The sequence below is a fragment of the Carassius carassius genome, chromosome 8, assembly GCF_963082965.1.
Source record: "Carassius carassius chromosome 8, fCarCar2.1, whole genome shotgun sequence".
Lineage (NCBI taxonomy): Eukaryota > Metazoa > Chordata > Actinopteri > Cypriniformes > Cyprinidae > Carassius > Carassius carassius.
Window position 1 is genome coordinate 22,458,538 of NC_081762.1, and position 26,124 is coordinate 22,484,661.

At 36.5% G+C, this 26,124-nt stretch overlaps 1 protein-coding gene across 1 annotated transcript; it reads right to left on the reverse strand.

Annotated features, from left to right (window-relative positions):
- Positions 1 to 25,226, reverse strand: LOC132145549 (lysophosphatidylcholine acyltransferase 1-like). Its single transcript, XM_059556656.1, has 14 exons — positions 25,009 to 25,226; positions 16,553 to 16,692; positions 12,944 to 13,158; positions 12,111 to 12,223; positions 11,906 to 11,966; positions 7,274 to 7,332; positions 6,966 to 7,000; positions 6,702 to 6,756; positions 6,355 to 6,437; positions 6,042 to 6,167; positions 1,436 to 1,589; positions 1,213 to 1,305; positions 870 to 1,011; positions 1 to 479 (listed from the first exon to the last, which is right to left on the reverse strand). The coding sequence occupies exons 1-14, from the start codon at positions 25,129 to 25,131 to the stop codon at positions 283 to 285; spliced, it is 1,596 nt and encodes a 531-aa protein (XP_059412639.1). The 5' UTR covers positions 25,132 to 25,226; the 3' UTR covers positions 1 to 282.
- Between the last annotated feature and the right edge of the window lie 898 nt (positions 25,227 to 26,124).

Below are 26,124 nucleotides of genomic sequence, written 5' to 3' on the forward strand. Positions count from 1 at the left end.
AAAGCAAACAGCACTTTATATAGAAAACCATAAAAAAAAAAAAGATAAAAATGTAGTCACTTTTGTTTCCATTCATAAGACAGGGGCATAAACAAATAAATAACTGAAGGATTCTAAACAGAACTCCGGAAGAATCCCTGGGTTAATGTACACAGATGCAAATCCCAATTCAACTTAAAGATATGGTCTGTCATCACCTCTCCTGCACACAGAAGTTCACACATGCACACACGAACACCCTCACACACCGAGGGTGACAGGCTGTGATTGTAAAAGCTGCTTTTAGTTCTGTTTCTTGCTGTGTGCAGCGCTGGGAGTGCTGGGATCTGGAGGGCTGGAGTCAGCACAGAAGCCGTTAGTTGAAGGCTGAGACTCTGAGGGTGATGTGGATTCCCTGGAGGGCTGAGGGATCGGCTCATTGAGACAGTGGTACTGCTCCACCAAATCAGGACAGTTCTCCAGAAACCGGCAACAATCATCTGCCACAAACACACAGCATGTTTACGAAGTTACAAATACCAAAGATACCAGAGAACTCATTTTTCAGAGAATTAATTACTACAACCTGATGCAAACTCATAGTAATCAGGTATCCATTTCCTACATTACTTTTTATAAATTAATAATTAAATGTTTAATTCGAAAAAATTTTATAGTGTTAACTTTGATCTTTTTTTTTTTGTAAAGCAATGTGGGCAACCCTTGGGGTTCTTTTAGTACTATATAAATAAACAAAAAACACGATAACTTTCATTTTGGTTCGTGTGACCACAAACCAATGAGGAAGTGAAGGCAATCTCAACAATAAACGGCAGCTCACCTCACAGCTAAATCACATTTAACATGTTAACCAATGTAAATGGTCCTACCAAATGTGATCTTTCCTTTGTCTTGACAATCTATGGCCCTGAAAAGGTCGCAAACAACAAAATCTCCGATCCCCAAAGCGGTTTTCAGAATGACGGTCAACTCATCTTCTACAACTGCTCCATCCTCTTGTGCTTCAAACATCTGGACAGAAGACAATATTTCAAAGAACAACCATCTTTCCTTACCATCAAGACCTAAAAAGTTTATTATATTCAAATTAAAATTAAGAACTATAATCTATTAAACAGAAAAAAAACTTTCATTGAATGTGTGAGATTCAGACTCATACAAACTCAAGTGTGTCTATTTGAAACAAAGAGAGCTTGCAGAAACCCAACTCACCCTGAAGGCCAGTTTGATGTTCTCCAGATATCTGAAAGGTCTACAGACCACAGACAGGGCAATGACATATTCTCTCACATCCATCTTCCCGTGCTGGAAACAAGTCATTCCAATGTTATCACAAGCAGACAGACATCATGGAAACACATAATTGATGTGTTTGAAAGTTAATTTGTTTTCTGTTTAGTATGTAATAATAAAGACGTTTTGATAAATGTTTAACCTCCTCAAAAAGTGAGAAGACATCCTGTACTGCTTCTGTCATGGGTTGGTTGAGGTACTGAGAAAATCCCTCCACGTCCAGTTTGCTTCCACACAGTTTACGAGCCCGAGAGGCTTCCTCATGCAGGACTTCATCAGTGACCCCCGTCTTCAGCCTGACAGGCAAGACAATCAAATCCACCAGTATTTTAATTTTATTAAATTTTTTTTTGCCAAATGTGCAAGTGCCTGGAGAAAATAATAAAATGAAGAATTTGGCATTCAGAGAAAACTTTGAAAATGCTTGTGTTGCCCAATGAACAGTGCTGCATTGAGAACACTTGCATTTCTTGGATTTTTGAGAGATGAAGTTTTGAGAGATGAAGGTTGTGTAGTGATTTACGGTCTTGAAAGAAGAAAGCAAACTGGATCTAACCAGCACAGGGAGAGAGGTGGACGGCCCAGAATAACAAGAGGACGAGAACATCAGGGTCTGCTGTAGTTTGAGAACCAGACCCCTGACTGGAGCTCAGCTGGCAGCTGCATTGAACAGTACACACTAAACAGCGGTTTCATCACCAACAGCGCAGAGACGACTCTGAGATGCTGTGCTTTTTGAGAGTTAAAAAAAAAAAAAAAAGTCACATCTGACACTGCCAACAAAAAAAAAAAGGAGCAAGATGGGCACAAATAACAAGGACTGGATGGTACAAGACTACAAAAGAGAGTTATAGATGGATGAATCGACGTTTGAGATGTTGAGCTGCTGTGGGATCAGTTTGAAGAAGCATCCTACAGACTAACACGGGAAACACTGCAGAGCACATGATAAATCATCAGCTGAACCTCCGAAACTGAAACTAAGGTCTGTTGAGATGGCACTGCTACATGCAAGGATTCTTCTGAGTTAAATGATTGGGGTCCATAATATAATTTTAACCATTATTAATTAATATTTTTATTTAGTAACGATGATCAAAAGTGACAGTAAAGACATTTATGTTACAAAAGGGTTCCATTTCAAATAAATGCTGTTTTTCAACTTTCTATTCATCAAAGAATGCTAGATTTCAAAGAATCCTTTTTTTCCAAAATTGATAAGAAAGGTTTCATGAGCAACACACATCATAACAGAATGATTTCTGAAGGATCATGTGACACTGAAGACTGGAGTAATGATGCTGAAATCGCAGCTGTACTACGGAAGTTCTAAGCGGCCATGCTTTATAATTTTTTTCCTTTTTGTTTTCTCGTTATCTCGACATAATGAAAGTCGTTTTCTCGTTATAACGACTGAATTTTCTCGTTATCTCGACATAACGAAAGTCATTTTCTCGTTATCTCGACATAACGAAAGTCGTTTTCTAGTTATAACGACTTAACTTTCTCTAATAAGTTACAAAACTGCGCCAGCAGGTGGCACTATAGACCTGAGTATAACTGTCCACTTTACTGTACGCGGACCTTCCTCGTGTCGTGATCGCTATAATTTGTGCAGTCTTGTTCATTACTGACATTTAATTAATGCATAAATGTTAAATGCTTTAATCAACATGGTCATTTTGTGTATTAAGTTCTTGCTAGATGCATGAGTTTCACCAACACGTTCTGGGTCATAAAATAACTGCTTATCAAAACCAAGATTGACGTCACTGTATTCTGTTTGCACCTATATCTTTATTTGTGCTTCTTTTAGGCACATGATTAGGTAGTTAATAAGCGGAAATGTTCTGTGTATCTACAGTAGGACAGGATTTAAGGATGTAGGCTATTTGTGATGTGCTTTTTTTCCTTATTATTAATCTTTATTGTTAACCATATTGATGAGAAATGTGATGTATATGTAAAATGCATAGGCTAATTTAATTCAGTTTTGTTCTATAATGTTGTAATCGCTTTTTTCTGCACACATACACTGCACATGAACGATCTTTTCAAACAGAAGCTTGTAACGCACATGATATCTGCCACATATATAATTTGTAATTTTTATTAGTCATTATATGCTAATTTTATTTCAAATAAAGGGAAAATTAAAAGTGAGTTTAATCCAAGCAGCTCAAGATCTTAGAATAGTTCTGCATCCTTCTGAAGGCACTCCGTCTGTGTTCGCGGTGTTGCCATTTAAACATGTTAATTACAAAAACAAAACGTTTGGTGTACTGTCTCTGGAAAAATCAACAGTGATTGATCAGCCTTTATTTATGTACAGTATTGTAGACATTATTACCTAGGCGAAGCAAAATTTGCTGAAGCTACAGTAAGAGCGCCTGCATGGTGGTCCATCAGATGCCTGTCAAAGTTGAGTTCGTATAGCAACAGTAAAACTGTCATGTCGTTATAAAGAGAAAACAACTTTTGTTATGTCGAGATAACGAGAAAATTAAGTCGTTATAACGAGAAAACAAAATGAAAAAAAAAAATTACAATGCATGGCCGCTTAGAACTTCCGTAGCTGTAGCCTACAAATCACAGGATTAAAAAAAAAATAAAAAAGATATTTGACTTTGATAAATTAATCGATTTAAATTGTTAAAATGTTTTTACAAAGCATGAGATACTTCTTTCAAAAACATTTATAAAACATTACAGGCTCTAAACTTTAGTAGTGTATGTATCACTGTAATTTAATGCATCCAAGGTGAATTGAATTGAAATTTATTTGAATTTAAAATTTATTTAAAAAAAAACTGTTGAGGATAAACAGTCAGTGTACTGTTTGAGTAAATGAATTACTCCAGGATATTGGTTTGTTTGAACTCAGAGGGAGTGTCAGCCACATTAAAAAAGTTAACAGCTAAAGTCATTTGTGGATTAATGCGTATTGGAGACGCGAACAGTTTAAAACGATTCAGTTCGGTTTGGTGAACTGTTTCAAGAAGAACCGGTTACATCGAATGATTCGTTCGAGACTAAATCTAAAATATCTTAAACTGTGTTCCGAGGATGGGTTACGGGTTTGGAACGGTATGAGGGTGAGTCATTAGTGACATCATTTTCATTTTTTGGTGAACTATCCCTTTAATATCGACTCTCTGGCTTCTCAAACCCAACTACCATTTATTTATACAATGAAATGGTGTGGTCTACAGAGTCATACAAAATATTGTCTTTATTAATATATTTTTCATTCTGTTCATAAACATTCCTTTTTTTTCATTATCTATACACCTAAGACAGAAACAGGCTAACTTACATTGCTTTAAATATAAGGGTATAACTCGAATACTTTAAACTGGTAATGTTCCATGGTCAAATGATACATTTACACAGTCTCTAAAGATTTTGCAGGAATATTATCAATCCCTTGTGCCTTATTTACTTTTTTTTTTATATATATACACAATTAAAAACGTCACTTGTAGTGACTGGTCTTAAACTAAAAGAATCCTGAACATTTCCACATTACCCATAAAAAGTATCAGGATCCATTAAGTTCCCTTTCAACTTTTTGAAAATTTCAAGTTTTAGGATCTTTAAAACACATTTTTAAAGTGAATCGAAACTTTTAAAGTAGTGTATGTCTTGGGTTTTATTTGCTGACTTTACTTGCCTTAGATAAAAAAAATTATAATTAAACTAAAATAAAAAATTAAAAGTTAGGCTTCAAATCATAGAATCACATGCATTATATAGCACTCCTTAAAAAATAAAATGTAATGATTCTATTTACTGTACATGACAAAGCCATTCTTTTTACACATTTGATGCATTGCTTACTGAATGTTATATACTCTGATTTCAACTTTAATTACAGCTAGCCATCTTTCAAACCTTTGTTGATTGTATTTCTTCATTATATTCACTAGAGGGCACCGTGTTCACTACCAGATGAACTTCATCAGTACAAACCAGCTCAATGCTTTAGCACCAGTGTAAAATCAATCCTCAACTTCTAATCCAAAGCAAACAGACGCTGGCAGACAGAGGGCATCAGTCAGCACTGGGCTGCTCGTATTGCTGAACGTTATGATTCTTTATGGTGTGGTTCTACTGAAGTTTCAAAGATCAATACTATGATATGTAGTGGTGAGCAGTGCTGATGGATTGATTGATTGATTGATAGGCTGGAGGACTGATTCAAAACCAACACCTCATGACCCTGAGACATCCTTCACTCTTACAATCTACTTAACTCAGCTGCCCAATAAAACATGAGAACAGATTCTTTCTCAGATTCTCTTTCTGATTCTTTGAGAACTGAGATAAAGTCTGCCATTTCAAGGTCTGCATGACACCCACAGACTACCCTAAATCCATGCTACAGGGATCATCTATAGCACACTGCACAGACAAAGAGCAAGAACTCCCTCGGGCCAACAAGCTCTCATCTGACATTAGACTGACTTTAAGCAACTTCCAGAAACCACAGGAAAACTTTCCACTGACGGTCTTCCTGTTGTTCTCGAAATGAAGCCTTGCCTGATCAATGGACATTCCTTAGTCACTCACCAGCTCAGGACATCCTCATGATAACAGATAAAAAAAACGTACGTTGTGTTATTGTTAAGTTGTGTTTACAAGGTACTGGGCTGTTCGTATTGCATTTTCTGCTTTGCTTTCAATGTTAACAGTAGTGTACGTTATCGTGGATGTGACGACCCGCTTAAAACTACTGCTCTACTCACCCTAAACATCGTACCAGTCTGGCAAACTCCAGCAAACAGGTGTGTTTGGGCAATCGCAGAGGCCCTTTGGCCATAGCAAGCTGGCAGTCCTCAAAGGAGTAATCGATAATGCGCAACCCAAGCGCCCTATGGAGAAAACACACACACACACACACACACACACACAATACTGATAACAGGACACTTCGGCCTTTTAAGAGGAAGAAATGGAAAGCCAAACAAACAGACGTCAAATTTATTTGTATCAGTATGAAATAAAGGGTTAATAAAATTGGTCACAACAAAAACACTTTGTTCTTTAAAATCCACTCACTTGGCCATGATACGTCTCACATTGTTGGCGAACAGGGCTGGATCCTTCTTCTCCTCCTCTGACGGAGTGTATGTAGGGAGATACTGGACAGAAATTTATCATGTATCATCAATAAAAATTAGGCAAAAAAAAAAATCTAATTAAATGAAATTATTAGATGATCAAAATTAGATGGAAAAGTGAAGTGTATAAAAATAATTAAAATGACTAAATTTGAGAGTAAAATTAAATAAAAATAAATGAAAATAAATAAGCTTCAAAATAATATAAAAGTATAATATTATTTGTAATAATTTATGAATAATACTAAAACAACATGATATTTATACCACAATGTGAGTTCTCACCTCAATTTCTACAGAGTTATGTAGCTGACATAATGTGAGCCACAGAATCTTAAACCTGAAAAAGATCATTTACAAATAGAAACGAGCACATATCTTGCATATTACTTGACCTTAATCTACACCCCCTTCATTGTATGGACCAAAAAAAACAAAAAAACAATGCAAGTAATTGAAAACTGAAAGAAATGCATATAGGTGCATGTGGGGGACAAAATAATGATTTTTGTTTTTTTTTTGGGCTACTATCCCTTTAAGTGAACTCACGCTCCAGGCCCTTGCCACGTCCATGAGATTGTATCCTGTCAGGGAAGTGAGAAGAGAATGATGGCAATGGATAGGCTTGGCATCTCAAACAAAAACACAAGTGTTATACTGGCAGTATCCTCCTAAACACCTTACTATCCTGCACACACACACACACACACACACCTAACCACTTGAACTTGCTTCTCCTAGAGCACAACCTTGGCTGTAAGTGCTGTAAGAGATTGCTGCGCACACATAACGCACAGCTGCAGACTTTAAGTACGAGTGTAAGACACTCCCTGTTTGGGCGTAGAGCTTATTCTTACCATCTCATTAGGATACCGCAACAACACAGGCTGCACGGGAACTCCAGGGATAAACGCACCTGCAGGAAAGGAGGGACAAAGGGACAGTAAACCAGTGAGAACTTGTGCTTTGACCTCGTTCCACTTGGAGGGCCAGGTGTGGCATTAAAATCTATAGCCTGTGCTGAAACATGAGCCCTCTGTTTGAATGTGGGTGTGAGCTTAAGTATCCAAATCCACTGACCTCATGTAGCTTCATTGTTTTTCATATTCAGATTTAACGGCAAACCAAAAACTAGCATAACACTCAAGCTTCACAAGACGACGCAGAATAATAAAATTAATAATATTACATCAGTTAGAGGACTAGAACACAGTTTCTGTCAATACACAACTTTATGATGAGCTGAATATTCCTTTCAAGAACTTTTTACACTTGACACTTTCTTTTGAGGTGGTGGATAGCTTATTTTGTTTAATATTTCTTTTTTTCTAAGACTTTTTACATATCTGGAACAACTTCTGAAATAAAAAAAACTGTACATGCAGTGCATATACACTTCATATAATATAATTTATAATAATTACAATACAATATTATTGGTTTTACTGTATTTTGTACAGTAAAAATAACTCCAGCCTTGGTGGAAATATTCTGAACAGCAGTAGAATATCTTTAAGCCAGAATATTTGCAATCATTTATCAATATATATGAAACTATCCCTTATCAGAGCTTGTAACAGTTCAGAAAACATCTGCAGTCTCTTTTTCTCTATATTTTGAGCTTCATTTTCACTCTGTGCCAGTCAGATCTCATCACTTCTGGGAAGGTGTATAGAGACGAGTGCTGCCCTTCAGCTTACAAACAGCTCCTTATTACATGCTGCTAATAGAAACTAATAGAACTCACTCACTGTGGACAAACTCAACCCAGGTTTTAAACAGAGCAAGTCATCTAATGCAAATACACAAATCATCCATTTGCATCTTTCACCATTGAGGTTCGGAGCTGCTACTGTACGCGACTAAAGCTTGTGTCCACATGAGACGAGGTGTGCCTGTACTTTTTAAGCAGAGCAGAACTACTGTAAATAAATGCTAAATGCACCACAGTTTTGCACACACAGGTCTTCTGTCTTTTAATACACTCAAGTGTATGACAAAAAAAAATTTGGTTATTTTATAAAGAGCAAAATAAAAAGTTGTTTATTATTATTATTATTATTATGCCATTTGATTATTATTATTAAATGTAATTTGAATTCATACAATTATTTTACAAGTGCAGTGCTTTTGTGCATTTGTGACCCAACAAAACCATATTTTCAGTCACTGGGGTATATTTGTAGCAATACCCAAAAATACATTGTATGGGTCATAATTATCGATTTTTCTTTTATACCAAAAATCATTAGGATATCAAGTAAAGGTCATGTTCTATGAAGATATTTAGTACATTTCCTACTGTAAATATATATAAACTTCATTTTTGTTTAGTGATATGCATTGCTAAGGACTTCATTTGGACAACTTTAAAGACAATTTTCTCAATATTTAGTTTTTTTTGCACGCTCAGATTCCAGATTTTCAAATAGTTGTATCTCGGCAAAATATTGTCTTATCCTAACAAACCATACATCATACATCAATGGAATTCAGCTTTCAAATGATGTATTAATCTCAATTTTGAAAAATTTACTCTGAAGAAGGATTTGTTGTCCAGGGTCACAATTTAGAACCAGAGTAAGTGCAGATACTGCTTTTTATTGTCTTGTTCTCTACTTATTCTCTTAACTAATAACCAGTGTGCATAACCTATTAGACTGTAATATTATTATTACTACTACTACAGTAATAATCATTTAAGGCTTTATTATGGGTATAATAGAACACACCAAAATCACAAGAACATTTTTTTAAGTGTTTCCTGTGGGCTATAATGCCCTTCTAGTTATCAATTTAATAGTATATATCAATAGTATATATAAACTATATAATAAATCAATGGAAGCCATGAAATATGAAAATGGAATGCAAGTATGACATCATTTGCTTAAAGTCCATTCAAGAAAAATGCTATTTTTTTTTTTTTGAAACACCTTCCAAAGGCCACTGACTTGAGTTTTTACAAGCCATGAAACTGTATGTGCATTATTTAATAATAAAAAAAAAACACAGGCAGAACAAATTGGGGAAACTATCTAATTGTAATTATTATTGTTATTATTATGGTTAAAATGTAATTATAATAATTAAATCAATAAGGAAATATCCCTATAGTACTATTTAACTATGAAATATTTCATAACACTATTGGACTGTAAAATATTTATTAATAATCATAATCATCATTTATAAAATATTGGGGGAAAAAATCAAACAAAATATCACTACAATACTATTAACCTGTAAAATATGTAATATATTATTATTATTATTATTATATAAAAGGTAAAAATTTTTTTATATTTTTTGCTTTCAAAGGTTAAAGGCGCAATATGTAATTTTTCTGCTTTAAAAATAGCAGATATCACTATATCTATGTTATATATATTTTTTAGTTGTGTACTTACATTATCCCGACAGTTTCCACGAACTTTCAAATCCGGAGAAAATTATAGTTTAATTGGAAGACACGGCACGTTTCTTTATTTCCGTTTTGTCGCCCGTCTATGGCGTCATATAAACTTTGACCCCTCTAGTTTATCTAACTTCCTGCGGAACCGCCAAATACAAAGGTGAACAGAAGCAAAGACGAGACGAAGAAGAAAAAGTAGTAGCTAGCCTTGATCGAGACTATTATATTTTATATTTATATTGTTTATATTAGTATTTATACCTCAATCAATAACTTAGTTATGGATCATGATTATGCTTTGCCTGCACGTTCTGTGAAGCGCAAACATACGGGTGAAATAAATGACCTGAGAAGGTTTTGGGACGAAGAAGAAACGAGACACGGGTAAATATTGGAGTTGCATTTCCAAGATAAGAGAGAGCTTCGTGACAAGCTGAAACTACAGAGAGATGCTTGCATTCTAATAAACAGGTATGCATCCATTCAGCTAACTGTATCTATCCGTATATTTTGTGAAACGATGATGTCTTGTGTAAAACGCAGACGGACTAGCTCTCATGTAGAGTATAATGTAAATCTACATGTGTTCCATATCTAGCTGGATAAAGTAGCTTCAAATGCAGTTCACTATCTTGTTCGATATCATAGTATAAACGTAATTATAATTATTAACGAAAGGCAACCGTGTTTTTTAACATATATTACTACTAGCTAGATGGAATATTGATTTGATAGGGGTCTGATAATCTCTCCGTTCGAAAATACGTGATTGTCAAAATACTAAGGCCGGTGACACACTGGCTGCGTGGCGTCTCTGCTGCGTGCCAGAAGCGTGGCGGCTGCCTCGCGTTTTCTGTGTCTTTAAACACCAGAATCGTGCCTGACGCGGCGAGGCGAGCTGCTGTTGCTGTAGGTGACACAGAGGGAGACCGCTGACAGACCAGGCTCTTGTCTTCATGACAACAATATCTATACTTCATGTTGAACATAAATATAAAGCCTACTGATAAAGGACACCGTCAACAGTATTGACGGCAAAATAGACTATGTTTGACAATGGGAGCCGAATTAAAAACTGACATGCCACGCAGCTGAGACGCTTGCGCCACGCATCCAGTGTGTCGCCGGCCTCAGTTAAAATGAGTGAGGAATGTGGGGAGCGACAGAGCGCGTGTTCCAATGAACAACAACTCCCATGAGCCTACGCTCTTTCCCGACATCATCAAAGTACGTCTTATGTTATTATTTTGATTGAGTGACCCCTGGTGGCCAAACATCCCATACTGTACGTTTAAAGAATAAAGCTTTTATTTTGGTGGAAAACCGCAGGGAGTATTATTTTTAAATGCTTCTCTTTTGCTCACAACAGATTTATAAACCAGTCTATATACAGATGTATACAAGTCTGTCTTTTAACCATATTGCATTCTCAGGCATTGTTCATTTAAAAAAAGCAGTTTCTGGCCAGCAGTTTCATAATTTCACCAATGCTAATTTTAACCTGCATTTGGTGTGATTAGGAGTTTTCATTTTAGGTCTTGCCTATAAACATTAGAGAACATGCTCAAAAAGCACCAGAACTTTCCATACACATCCAAACTCAGCATCTGGCTTGGTTTTTGTTTGGAAGAGCTATCTGGCTGCACACCACCACATCTAATGTTGTTTGGGACAGTGAGAGCTCCAGTATTAAAGGTTGTAGAGCGAAAAGTGAGATAGCCAGAAAATAAAAAAGCACGCAGACGATGGAGAGAGGAGGGGTGAGGATTAGAGGAACAGAGCCGATTCAGTGACTGACAGAGGAGAGGGGGATTTAAGCAGAAAAGACCATCACAATCCACAGAGTACACAGGAAGAGGAAGCCAATCACCAGATCTCTCAGCGCTGTGAACCATGATGGGACGCAGATTAGAGAGGGTACAAAGAGAGAGCAAACACCAAAGCACACACATACAAAATACAAAACTTTACTCGAAGTTTCCTAAGACAGACTCAAAAAAATAAAAAGGCCCATAAACAGGTTCTGGGCATGGGAAGCATGGTTAGTCGGCAGATATCAGAGGTGGGCACATACCGGGCTTAAATGCGATGAGACTGGATCTATTGGTGCATGTGCCCTCCGGGAATATCATGATCTGAAAACAGGCCACAGTCAGAGGAAATACCTCAGCACTGCACTCATGACACAAAGTAGCTTAAATATGCATTTGGAAACCTATGAATGTTATTACATTACATGTGAAATATAAGAAGTCTGTGTGTGTGTGTGTATGTGGTACCTGAGGCCACTTGCCATCAGAACAAGCTCTGCGTTTGATCTCCTCGACGGTCTTCCTCCGAGAGTCCTGATCCGAGCGGGACACAAACACGGGCCGGATGAATTTGACAAGAGCTACAAACGGAGAAAGAGTGAAGGGTGAGGTAAGAGAGAGAATTGAGAGGGATGGAAAAACTCATTTTGAAATGAGACATTAATAGCTTTAGTACCGTCAAATCTGACAAAATGCTTGGAGTATAAATTGAGATGTTCTATAATAAACAATTATTATAATTAACATGTCATCTGCACAAACAAATCCAAGTTTTCTTATTCAAATGACAAATAAACCTCCTCTTGATGCCAGTTAAGCTCCTCTCATGGAACTGGGAGAAATATAACAGATCATCAACTTTATTCAGCATGGGCCAGTGGATGAGTATGATGCATTTTTTATGACCACACAGCAATGAACATACATTCAAAAGACAAACTAGATTTACTCCTTAAAAATTTTTTAAAACGTTTGAGATAAGTTAGATTTTATTAAAAGAGATTATTACTTGTCCTTTCACTTTTGATCAGTTTAAGGCATCCTTAATAAATACAATTATTTAGGACAATGTTAGACAACTGTTATTCCACAATATTACTCTTTATACTGTATTTCTGTTCTCTTCATAAGAGACCACTTAAAAAAAAAAAAAACACTTTTGAACAACGATGTAGGCCAGAACAAAAAAGCCCTTAAAAAATAAATAAATCTGTTACCACAGCTCAATTTATCAAAGACAAAGTAGCTCAAAGTTGAACTAAAAGCAATATATAAATGTTTATATATTTATAAAAACTCACTGCCCCAAACTGGAATGTCTTTACTCTCAGCCTTCATCACTATAGAGGTCATGGTCATGGTGACAGGGATGGCGTCAAAGTAAGATGAGTGAGGGGCCATTGTGAGGATGGGTGCTTCACTGGGCAGCGCCGGCCGGCCCTTCACACGGACCCAGTGAAACCCTCCAGAAAACCACATGGCTCTCATTATGGCCTTTAGTACCAGATCTACCAGCCTGGAGAGACAGAAACAGAGAAACAGAGACAGAGTTAGAAAGAAAATGTTGGTCCATTTTAGACAGCATTTCAAGTCAACATTAAACTTCACTAGCATGATGTATAAATAATGTATCTCTATGAAGTCGATTTTACCATGTATCTATGGCATTTGTATTCAGAGACTAGGTAATTGTTAAAATGTCATTGAGAAAGTCTTGGGAAAATGCTTCAAATTAAGCACTGAACTAGTTAAATCTTAGCTTTCTACATGGACTTCATGTGCTAAATATTAACTGCACTAGAAAAAAGTTTTTTTTTTTTTTTTACACTGCTGGCTCATGCTCACTCACTGAAACACCCTCTCAAACACGCACAGTAGCAAAAGAAAAGTAGTTTGGTGACCTGTGCCCCTCCAGTGTTGGTAACCGAGCATATCTGTTCAAACTTACACTGTGGATAAAGACAAAAACCTCTCCTCTCCACCCTCACATGAATAAACTCGTGCACAATGGGATACAGAAAGACACACAGTGAGAGAATATGAAAAGCCCTGCTGGAAGCGATCAGGTGATAGTGGAATGGAGACGGTGTGAATGGAGCAGTGATGTGACTCAGTGTGTGTGTGTGTGTGTGTGTGTGTGTGTGTGTGTGTGGAAGGTGTGCCACACATACGACAGACACACAATACAGTGCTCTTATTTTTAGCAGGGTAAAATAGCGATAATGAGAGCTCTCCTATATCTGATAATATTTAGATGAAGCGATCTTTACCAGACATCTTGCAGATGTATGTGTCCTATCTGAGTAAAGGTTCAGCTTTTCAAATGACAATTTTATCACAAATTTTTTGGCATTCAGAATGCATGCTGAAAGTAACAGTACAACTTACTGAAATGTAATTGCTCCGTTTCAACCACAATGAGACAGCTTTGATAATGATGTCACAGACATGTTACCTCAGGAAATGTTCATAACTTCGACAGTTAGCCAGAAAAATTCACTTTAAAAAGGTCATGAAAACAGATTTATAAAAAAGTTTTTAATGATAACCACCATGTAAATGTTTATATTGTATTGATGAATTGAAGTATAAACTTAATTATATCATTAAATTTGACAGAAATGTGATTGTGAGATTTAATTTGAGTGTTCATCATAACTAAAAATAAATTTGGACTGTTCATTTTAAACTTTAATGATGTAGTAGGGGTGTAACGTTAAGCAAAAATCACGGTTCAGTACGTACCTCGGTTTTAAAGTCACGGTTCGGTTCATTTTCGGTACAGTAAGGGAAAGAAATGCAAACATTAAACTGCAGGTTATTACTATAAACTTTTTTTTACAATTTGTTTACACTTTTTTTAAAATACTTAAAATATATATAAAATAAAAAAGAATAAGAAATAAAATACTGCTGCAAAGTTCTCGACTAAATAAAATACTCTCAGTCTCAAACCAATATCATAATAAAATATAATGAAAAATATAAATAAATAACTATGATTACAGTGCAGCATTACCAATCCCAGCTTGTAGGCCTGCTCATATTAAAAATATATATATAACTTTTCCAAAGTGTAAAAAGCAGCATCAACAGTTTCAGTTTTTAGACCTGCTCAGATTTCGTTATTGCGTTGGCCCGATCAGAATTAAGAGCAAAGGTCTGTTTAAATGCCGACGTGAGCTGCGTTTGAATTACAATCGTTTTTTTCCTAGTTGTAGTGATGTTCACACTCGCGTGATGCCTTTTGAAAACCTTAGGCCGGTGACACACTGGTATATTGCACCTGTCAAACGTAGTCTATTTTGCCGTCAATACTGTTGACGGTGTCCTTTATCAGTAGGCTTTATATTTATGCTCAACATGAAGTATAGATATTGTTGTCGTGAAGACAAGATCCTGGTCTGTCGGCGGTCTCCCTCTGTGTCATATTACAGTAGCAGCAGCGCGCCAGCGCCGCGTCAGGCACGATTCTGGTATGTAAAGACACAGAAAACGCGAAGCAGCTGTCACGCAACTGACACGCAGCAGAAACGCCACGCTCACACCACGCAGCCAGTGTGTCACCGGCCTTAGAATCGGGTGCAGGGCGGGATTTGCGCTGAACGCGGAGACTTCCACCACTTAATATTTTAATTTGGAAACACGAAAATGTACCTATGTTCCGCACACAAAATACTGCATTCGGTCATTCGGTACACACGTGCACCGTACCGAAAGTCCTGTACCGAAACGGTCCGGTACGAATACACGTACTGTTACACCCCTATAATATACCAAATGACATGCTTCCCCTGTATTATTTAAGAGATTGCGTTCTTTAAGAAAAATTGTGATGTACTTTACTTGATATGTATTCAAATAAATTGATATTGAATCGAAATGTAATTGGAATCTAACTGAATCAAAAATCTAAAGCAAACGGTTTTGTGAAATTTGTCAATACCACAAATTTAAAAAATAATTTTGACCACACTCAGAAATTAAGGTGCAAAAGCTGTCACTGAAGTAGTACCTTTTCGAAATGTACATATCTGTATCTTAAAGTGTACAAATTAGAACCCGATAGGTACAAAAGTGTACCTTTTGAAAAGGTACCGTCCCAGTGACAGCTTTTGTGCCTTTATTTCTGAGAGTTGAGATCTTTAAGGGATAGTTCACCCAAAAATTAAAATTATGTCATTATTAATTACTCACCCTCATGTCATTCCAAACCCATAAGACATTTCTTAATCTTCAGAACACAAACAAAGATATTTTTGGTGAAATCCGAGAGCTTTCTGACCCTCCATAGACAGCAACAGAACTACCACATTCAAGGCCCAGAAACATAAGGACATTATTAATTAATAATTATTCTGTCTCACCATCCTCCGCCATTAACAAGAGTGACATGATGCATTGTTGAATAAAAATGTAGTTATTTTTGTTTTCTTTGCAGTTGCACACACATACACACACAAAAAAAAAAAAAAAAATTCACACAGAGAATGAGCCTGAACGTGGTAGTTCAATTGCGGTTTATGCAGGATGAGAATGCTGAACAAAGGTCTTACAGATGAGTAACTGAGGGAGAGTAACTAATGACAGAATTTTAATTTTTGGGTGAAACATTTTCATGTTCGCCTTACTTGCAAGTAGATGTTGATGCACCTCGATTGCAGTTTCAAACTGTATCAGGAAGCTGATCACACAGGTGCTGCACATTGACTACTTATCTATACTTATTTGCAATGTTCACTATAGCTTATGTTGCCTTAAATCTTGAACTTGAAAATGAATGACTTAGTTACTTCATTGTTGCAAACTGTAGTCTGACTGGCTCTGTTGGTCTGTGTTAGTGGTGTTATCTCATCATGCAAAGATGCAGCTTAATGTTCCCAAACTCTCATTTCTGATGTGTCACTCACCACCTCCACCAGGACAGAGGTTCAACTGCGTCCTCAGAACGGCCAACAGTGGCCATGAATGCAAAGGGCCAGGCCAGCAACATCATGAATGCAGCAAAGAGCAGACGGACAGGGAACAGTGTCACAGTCATCACTGCTATCTATGAGAGACAGAAAGTGTGTGTTAGAGGTGACCAGAGGTTAAAATCCCAAATATGCTCACGTTAATACAGAGTTTGCCAGAATAGCAGTGCCGTGGGGCTGGAGAACACAGAAAAGCATGCGAGGTATGAAGGTCATTATATGGATAGTGATGTGAGGGAAACAAAAATATGCAGTGGGACCACATTATATTTTGCTATGCTGCGCAATACTCAAAGACTGAAAGAGACAGGCCTGAGGAACATTAACATTTACATTACTCAGTCCTAGTTAACTTCTACACAGGCCAAAAGATCCAAACTCAAATTCGGCTCTTCTAAGCAGAACCATCAAGATTTAACTAAAAGTCTGTTTGCTTAGTGTTTGAACTCTTGAGAAGAGTATCAAGATTTCAGTTTTAGAGAGATTAAAAAATATCTTTATAGTTTACTTCAAAGCTGACTATAAAGAATGAAGAACTTCATTTATAAGCATTTTATGAAATGTATGAACAGTTTTGATCAGAGTTTTGATGAATTTGTATTCTATTATACAACATACAATCCAGAAAAGTTCAAACTGAATTTAGACCAAAAAATACAAACATTTCCTAGGGCCTAATTACTGTTACAATTTGAACTTGCATCATAGGGCCCTAACCTGCTCCTGTCTTTCAAAACAAAAATATAGAAAAATAAATTGTGCTTACAGACACTTTATAAATAGCACAAATATTTTAGCAATTTACATTTTGTAATAATGCCTCTGGTTACTGCAAAATAAAATCCAATTGTGCTTCAGCGTTGTCAGAATTAGATACATACAGCGAGCCATTCGTTACTGAACTAAGAGAGCCATCTACTCAGAGCACAAGGACGTCACATGTCATGCTTTTATATGCAATTCAGGAAAAACAAGATCACATAAGTGGGTCACATAAGAGGGAACAGGAAATGAGGAAGAGAGAAAAAAAAAAGTCAACTTATGTTAGATGCCTCTCTTTTTTCTAAAAGCAGAAGGACTGCTTATCGTATCGGATATGGACTTTACATACAACAGTTTTCTCCTGCAAAATATATGGTTAACAAACTCCATTCAGAATTTCCGCAATTTCTTCATTTAATCACATGCAACTCCAGTATACCAGATATGTCTCAATTGTACACCAGTTACTCATGTGATAAATCTTCGAAGGGGAAAGACCAGGTTTGCATCAGCATATCTCTGATGACCTCTTTGCCATAAATTTCTAATTTTTCCATCAATGGTTTATGTCTACAGACTTCAGGTCACACTGTTAAGCTGGATGTTGTGACTTAACCCTAATTTACTGTTGATTCCATGCAACATTTGGGATCCCACAGACTGGAATGCTGTTTATGTAATAATAATAATAATAGTAATAACAACAACCAATAATAATAACTCTTGCAGTTGCTGAACCACGAAAAATGTTTTGAAATTGAAAAAATTTGAAATTTTGAAAATGCTTTGAAATTCATTATTATCCTGAAAAGAAATGTGACTGCAGTTTGAGGATCACTTGCCTCAAGCTTAAGTACATTGTAAAAAAAAAAAAAAAAAAAAAATTTATATTTATATATATATATATATATATTGGGAGGCGGGGGGTGGTATGTTATAAAACAACTGGCAAACAGTGTACTGCTAGTGTATGAACCTACATTGTTTGAACTTATGGTTAAATAATGATTTTTCAAATTTAAAAAGATTATTGGAGTACTTTTTACAAGAAAATACTATTTTAGTCTTCCTGCTTCAAAATGTAGTTGAATGTGTTCAATAATAATGTAATAGTGATAACACACACACAAACACACACACACGTATATATTATATTTATTTTGTATTTTTTATTCTGGGAATAAGAGCATTTTTCTTATGTTGTTCGCTTTACTTCAAAAATAAAAATTCTAAATAAGATCTCAAATTCTTCTTACAGATCATTGGTGCAAGGCTTCACCAACCTCTAGATGTGAGAACACATAATACATAATTAATTAGAGGGCTAAATTAGTCTGGATATGTAAAAAATTTTGTTAATGCTTACAGCAACAACAATATAAGAGTTAAACTTTGCTGATCCCACCAAAAGGCTAATGGAGATTTGTGGATAGTGTTTCACAAGAACGAACGACAAAGCAGAAGAATGGAACGAGCTCACATTAAAGCCCAGAATGGTTCATGAATAATTAATCTGCCTAAGAGTATGTGCTTCCAATTTCCAAGAAAAGTTTCACAACACAAGTTTCTTATCCAATGCTGCATTTGTTGAGCCTAGAATAAGGTTAGTCCTCCAAGTTTCTCATTCACAAATGACTCGTTTGACTGGATTGACACCAGTCTTGTTAAATTTACTGGCTGTTAGCTGTAACACTGGTTAAGGCTGTCGTGGTGAGATCAGAGCTGGAGAAGAGCGTCTCCCTGAGTGAGGTGATTAAATGTGGATGGGCTCACCCGACGGCTCCATTAGGAGGAGATGAACTGTGGGTGGAGATGTGTGGCGTGTTTATTTATTTATCTACTGCCGCTGTCAACAACTGCGGTCTGCCCTGGCAGAAAGATTCAACTGATCTAGAGGCTGAGGCGATGGCTCTCTTGGGAAAGGGAGGGGGCGAGAGAGAGCTAGAAGGAGGGGTAGCGCTAGTGTAAAATGTATTAAGAGTGAAAGACTACATATAAAAGCACTTATTCCCAACGAGACTTAAAAAAAATTAATAATAATAAAACAACAACATCTCTCATGCTTTTTGAACTAAGACGAAGGAGCTAAAATCATTTGCTGAGAACATGAATTATAACCTGGTCTTGACCTTCCCCACCCCAACACACTGTATAATGTCCCGGGAGCGAGAGGCACAGCCTTGATCCCAGCCTATGGGGTCCCGTTAACAGCACCCCCCCCATGCTGCTTAGTCTCCATCTGCTTCAGCCTGAAGGAGGATGAGGGGGATGTGCGGGTTAAGAAGGAGCTTCTGTAGTCAAAGCTGCATCTGAATCTTTTAGAAGTGCGGTAAAAGAGGCTTTGGGGTTACAACGAAGCCCCCACAAGAGCCTGACCTCAGGGTTGATATGGCTTTTCCATGGTGTTATGAGAGGTTTCTAACTGCCTGAGACTACCCTTAAAACCTTTAGGTGTTTTTTGTTTTGTTTTGTTTTTTTATGTGTATGTTAGGGTATGTGCACCGTGAACATGATGTAAATTTCATTACTGCAGTAATAACCAAGGTTGCATTTACAGTGGAGATCCAAATTAGAGAATCTAAGAATACTTGATTTTTTCTGAAATATTGTTAATCTTCTTCGTTTAAAATGTGAAGGAATATTAGCTCTGGGTATATTACGTTGCAAAAAATGCCAGGGCATTTCAACAAAATCCTTTGTTTTGTGGAAAAAATTATAACAGTAACCTACGTAGCACGAAAGAAGATTACAACAAAAATGTTGGAGGGTGCAGCTGTCAGAAATTAATAGGAAGTGTAAAGGCCCTTGCTTTGAATGACTTCAGCACATCACTAGTTTCTCAGATTGCGTAGGTGTGATCTTGGTCCAGTCTTCTTCTAGTCTATTTCACAGTTCGGTGACTGTAGTGTGTTTTTTACTTGGCCATAACTTTCCAAGAATTTTCTAGAGATTTTCAGTCGGGTTTAGATCAGGACTCTGGTCACTCCAGAGTGCACTTTCAGTCGATATCTCTTAAATATGCGGAGACAGATCCTTACCACATTCAGCATTGAACTGGCAAGCAATTCCAGCCTCAGTGTTGAACCGATTCTTCATTGAGATTCTCTGCATTATTCTTCTTGTGCATTTGTCTAGGGTGGACAAACAGCCTTTTTGGGGGACTTGAATGAATTAGTGTCATTGCAAAGCTGCAATATTTGAGAAATCACAGATTTGGAATAACCAACTTCTCTTGCAGTTGCTAAAAGGATCATCCCTTTGGCCTCCATCTGGACAACCTCCTGTCACAGGTTTTCGATATCTCAATAAAACTGGAGGAATGCTGCCAGTTAAATAGCGTTTGTCAGATAATTGAGGAAATTAGCGCCAGATTTACACCAATAACTTAAAGGTATCTGTAAGTGTTATCTAATTTTGATTAGGGTTTTTTTTTAATCAAATATCTCATTCACGCTTTTTTATACTATGCTTCAAAATACAATAATTTATGAAATATGCTTAAAAACTGCCCTTCTTCTTCTGTTAGGATGACTTCTATAAGGACTAAAAGGTGACCTTGAAATTTAGAAAATTATAGTTTATTCTCTAACTTTGATCTCCACTGTAGCCTAGTATATGATCACAATTAATACTGTAAAAACTATAATATTGTAAAATATTACACCACCCTGCATCATATTTGTTGAATGAAATTTAATTTTTGATTCTTACAATTTTTGGGGTGCTGATTCCAAAAATAGATGGAGGGACCAAATGGGGAGGAGAAAAAAAAACTATTTTCAAAAATATTCAAAAACTAAAGACTGTTATTATAATTTAAAATTACCTCAAAATAATGATTTGATGCGAAGCTGAATTTTCAGCATCATTCCTCCAGTCTCCAGTGTCACATGATCCTTCAGAAATCATTCTAATATGCTGATTTGCTGCTTAAGAAACATTTATTAGTATCAATTTTGAAAACCGTTGTGCTGCTTAATATTTTTGTGTAAACTGAGATAATTTTTTTTCAGAGTTCTTTAATGAATAAAAAGTTTAAAAGAATAGCATAAATTTAAAAATAGATATATTTAGTAACACCTTAAATTATTTACTGTCACTTTAGTGACCACAACCAACTGATCAATTTAATGTGTCCTTGCGGAATACAGTATTCATTTCTTTAAAATATCTTACATCAAAAACAAAATGACACAGAACCATTATTATCAGAGAAATGCACACATTGTAGTCTAAATATAGATCAGAATCTGACATAAAACTAAATTTATCTTCATTCTGGTGTAATGAATGCTGAGAACAAATGAATTTTACTAGAAGCACAGCCAAATGAACTGCTGTGAGACTTTGCAAGGTACAGAATACTTAACCTGATCATCAGCATTCATGTCAACCAACATGTCAGACTACCGTAGATAATATGAAAATGTATGCTGAAGACAAGATTTAGCATTGTGGATCCTTCAAAAATAAATCTCACTGTATACCAGATGATCATTTAGTGAATCCTGAACCCAAATCTACTTTGTATATAGTCACATTAAACCAATCAAAAAATGTGTGCAGAGAGAAGACAGCAGGAAGCTGTTGGATCAGTCTTGGCCATCCATAAGATACACTGTTTGCCATGTCACAGTCATCTCAATCATGCATGTTTACAAGGCAAATGACTCCAATCTTCTGTTGAACATCAGCTAAGAGCAATTCTCACTGAGAGCACTTCACAGCCTTGCACAGCTGAGGAGATCCTCCAGCTCTTGCTCACTCCACTTTTCCTTTCCACTACAGGGAACACGCCAAGACTTACAGTGCCTCCAGACAGCGTGATGTGACTGCGCTCATGTTACTGCTCATGGCCTAGAGAGCAGTTACAGTACAGAGAATTTGAGGAATTCTGCTTGCTTTGCCATAGTTTCTCAAAGATGTTACGTAACTGTAAAAAGCACTAAAGGGTCTCTTGTTGCGACACGTTGTCATGAAGAACAACAGAAACCAGAGTGAGCAAGAGTGGTTTTCCGTGATGAAGCTTTCATGCAAATGTTTGGAATTTCCAAGCCTACTCATGATCTCTCCATTGGTGTTCACTGATCTTGCCACTTGACTGTGAGCAAGGCTGATGACATTTTAGTGCTAAGAGACTAAGTCTTTAAGAATAGTTAACCCAAAAATGAAAATTTGCTTAAGATGTATTCACCCTCAAGGTTATCGAAATGTAAATTAGTTTGTTTCTTCATCTGAAAAGATTTGGAGAAATTTAGCACAGCATTTCTTGTTTAACAATGGATCCTCTGCAGTGAATGGGTGCAGTCAGATTGAGAGTCCAAACAGCTGATAAAAACATGACAATACTCTACAAGTAATCCACACCACTCCAGTCCATCTGTTAATATCTTAAGAAAAGAAAAGTTGTGTTGGTAAGAAACAATTCTATCAATAAGTTTTTAACTTCAAACCAGCTAAGATACGAGTCCTCGGTCCAAAATATTGCTTTTTCCAGAGATAAAGTCATCTCGTCTGAATCAGGAGAGAAATCTGCACAGATCAAGCACCCCTTATAAGTGAAAACCATTCTAAACAATTATGTTGCTGGATTTTGATGTGAGAGGACAACAGGGGATGGACTTTTACACAGGAAGGAGGACTCTTATTTTGGCCAGAAGTATCAGTTTCAAGTTAAAATGCCTTGATTTAAATTATTTCTTACAAATGCACAGCTTTTCATTTCAGATGATGTTAACTGATGGACTGGAGTCATGTGGATTACTTGTGGATTATTGTGATGTTTTTATCATCACCGTTTGGACTTTCATTTTAATGGCAACCATTCACTGCAGAGCATCTTTTAGTGAGCAACTGATGTAATGCTAAATTTCTCCTACTATGTATTGATGAAGAAACAAACTCTTGAATGGCCTGAGGGCTAATAAATTAAGAATTTCTTTAAGAATTGCCCTACTATTTACAAGAGATTGCAAAGAAAATGAATCACCTACTCCTTAGGATTTCCAAATAGGTTCAAATGAGAATGTTGTGCTTCTTCATAGCGTTTAGAATGTAACCCGCAGGCCTGAATATATTAAAAAGATCTTGCATAATACCACAAAGGGCCATTTATCTTGGAATCTGATGCATATGGAAATCAGGTGACTCATCACAGCCTATCTTATACCTTTCACACTGATGTTGAAAGAACACTTCATTAGAAAATACCAGTAGGCTAATGGAGCCAAAAAAAAAGAAGAAAAAAAAGAAGAGACACTTGCCTATTTCCAAGTAAACAATTATCTGACCTTATCTGATTCACGAAAAGTGAAAAAGGGTTTCTCTACCTGCTGAAATGTGAGATTAAACTATTATCAGAACAGTGGCTCTTGTGGATTTCCAGCCTGTTAACAACAGATGTCTTTGCTTTCCATTTGCCACAAACAGCAGGAAAGGCTGAGAAGATTGAGATGACAGTTAAACAGGGAGAGTATGACTTGGAAACTCAGCTTACTCATATATAGGAGATGACATATATATAGTGAGTGAGAACTTTTGGTTTAATGTTGCAGCCCACATACAGTATATTGCAAGTTTCCTATAAACCTTTAAAGATATTGATTTGAATGGATCTAAATAATCTCAAAAGTTTAAAGTGACAACCCCTTCACTAATCACTCATGGAACTGCATGGATACACATCCCATAATCATCCTTCAGCTGAGCCATACAGTTTCTAACAGTTGCTTTAGGAGAAATTCTGCAGGTTCTCTATACCAGAATATTACCGTGATATATTAAATAGCCTACAAACTGATTTTATCACTGTTCTGCAATTCAGGATTCTACATTTTTGTTAATTTTCCAAAACGTCATTTGAGATCATTTGTGATAACTACATACAACATATAATAATAATAAAAATATTGAATACAGGTCATTTCTAGCTGAAGAAATTGTTTTTCCATGGCCTTTCAAGATTGTAATCATTGCCACTGCTCTACATGACATTTAGATTACAAAGATGTTTATTTTACTTTAATATTTCACTTAAGTTCCCAGGAAATGCCTCCCTGATCCCTTGTTAATGTCTAATCTTGTTGCGGACCCAAACTTACTATAGCCTTCATACCATAACAACAGCAACACTACTTAAAATGCATTTGAACAGTGTTAAAATATTGACAAAATGAGGCTATACATCTGTATTTTAAACAAAGGCTAGTCCGCTGCTTTTCAGTTCACTTCGAATTGGCGTCACACCCCATAAAACATGACCAGGTGCTTCGGACTCCAAAAATTATATAGCCTGTATTTCAGAAATGTAAAACAAACAAATAAACATGCAGGTACAGGCTTTACTAGGACGTGATGCAGGTAAAACATCAACAACTACTACTACTACTACTACTATCACTAATACCTAATAGAATCAAACCGTCTACACCTGCTCAAACATTTGAAGCTGCTGATTCAAGAACAGACGTTAAGATTTTCTGCATATTTTTGGCAGATGACGCAAGACGTGTCCCTACTGAACCCTGCTGTAACGTGAAACAGCAACAATAACTTGTGCTAATGTTTCACTCTTCCATGTGTTCCGCGAAGAGGGGGGTGTGAAACTAAACACAGCGGCGAAGTTGCTTTACCTTGAGTTTCTGCAGAGGAGTAAATCTCAACTCGTGCACGAAAGGATTTCTGAAATGTGCAGAAACGCCCGCGTCTTCTTCTCCATCCACCGCCGTGTGAAGTTTTCTGTTAGGGAACCTCATACTGAAAGAGTAAACATAAGAGTTTAAAAAGAAGCAAAAGTCTCCAGCAAAGGCGTCCACGTGGTGCACCTCTTACACTCTACAGAACCTTTCAGAGTCGCTGATCTTACACGCGCTTCCAGTCGGGTTTGGCAGCGCTTTTGACGCTGTTCTCTTTACCGAGTGATCCGCGTCTTGCGCGTTTTCATTGTGCGCATGCGTGATCAACACAGGTTCTTTACATCACATCAGAGGTGTATTATAACCAAATTGCGCATTTTGTAATGCTATGGAATTTGATTAATCTAATGATTTATTTATTTATTTTCTAAAGTTAAGTATGCTAATTCAAACTATTGTATGTTGTAGGCTATATTTAGTCTGTTGTTGACTGACAAAACCAGTTTAGACAAACATGTAAAAACAGCTGTGAACTATTGGTGCTTTTGACGATTGCCTGGAGAATTCCTTACATGCCTATTAACGCGCACGTGCTTAAACCGCTGGGATCTTGTAAACATAACAACTTTCCACAGCAGGCCACAGGTGACGAGTTTTGTTAACGACGAGCTGTGTTCAGTGCTAGGGAACACTACTCGCATAAATACTTTCAGTAAGAATCCGATTAACTCTACCTAGATATATGAGCTAATTTAAAGCTTAAGCACAGTTTTCCCTTTTTAAAAATGCACGTTTTCAAACCAGTTGCATTCATTGTATATGAAAATTGAAATAGTGGTTCATGTTATAACAGCCTTTATATATTCACAATAAGAAAAGACAAGTATAAAAGGCTTTAGGTTAAAGTATCGACAGCACGCATGAACTCTCGGCAGTGCAGCATCGCCCCCTTCTGTACAAACAAACAAGCGTTATGTACTGTTGTGGAAAAAAGCCAATACATATTTTTCTACATAATTTTATGCTCTTCTCCGACTGACATTTCATTAACTAAATATTCCTTAAACCTTGCTTGCAATAACAATTTTCTATTTTTAATAAGTACCTAAAAAC

Bases quoted from the DNA above. Each gene is read 5' to 3' on its own strand.
- LOC132145549 (XM_059556656.1), bottom strand. From the start codon at position 25,131: ATGAGGTTCCCTAACAGAAAACTTCACACGGCGGTGGATGGAGAAGAA. The intron at 7,001-7,273 runs GTAAGAATAAGC...CTTCCCTGACAG, and splicing joins TGCGGTATCCTAATGAGATG to GATACAATCTCATGGACGTG. The intron at 480-869 runs GTAGGACCATTT...TGTTTGTGGCAG, and splicing joins CAAAGGAAAGATCACATTTG to ATGATTGTTGCCGGTTTCTG.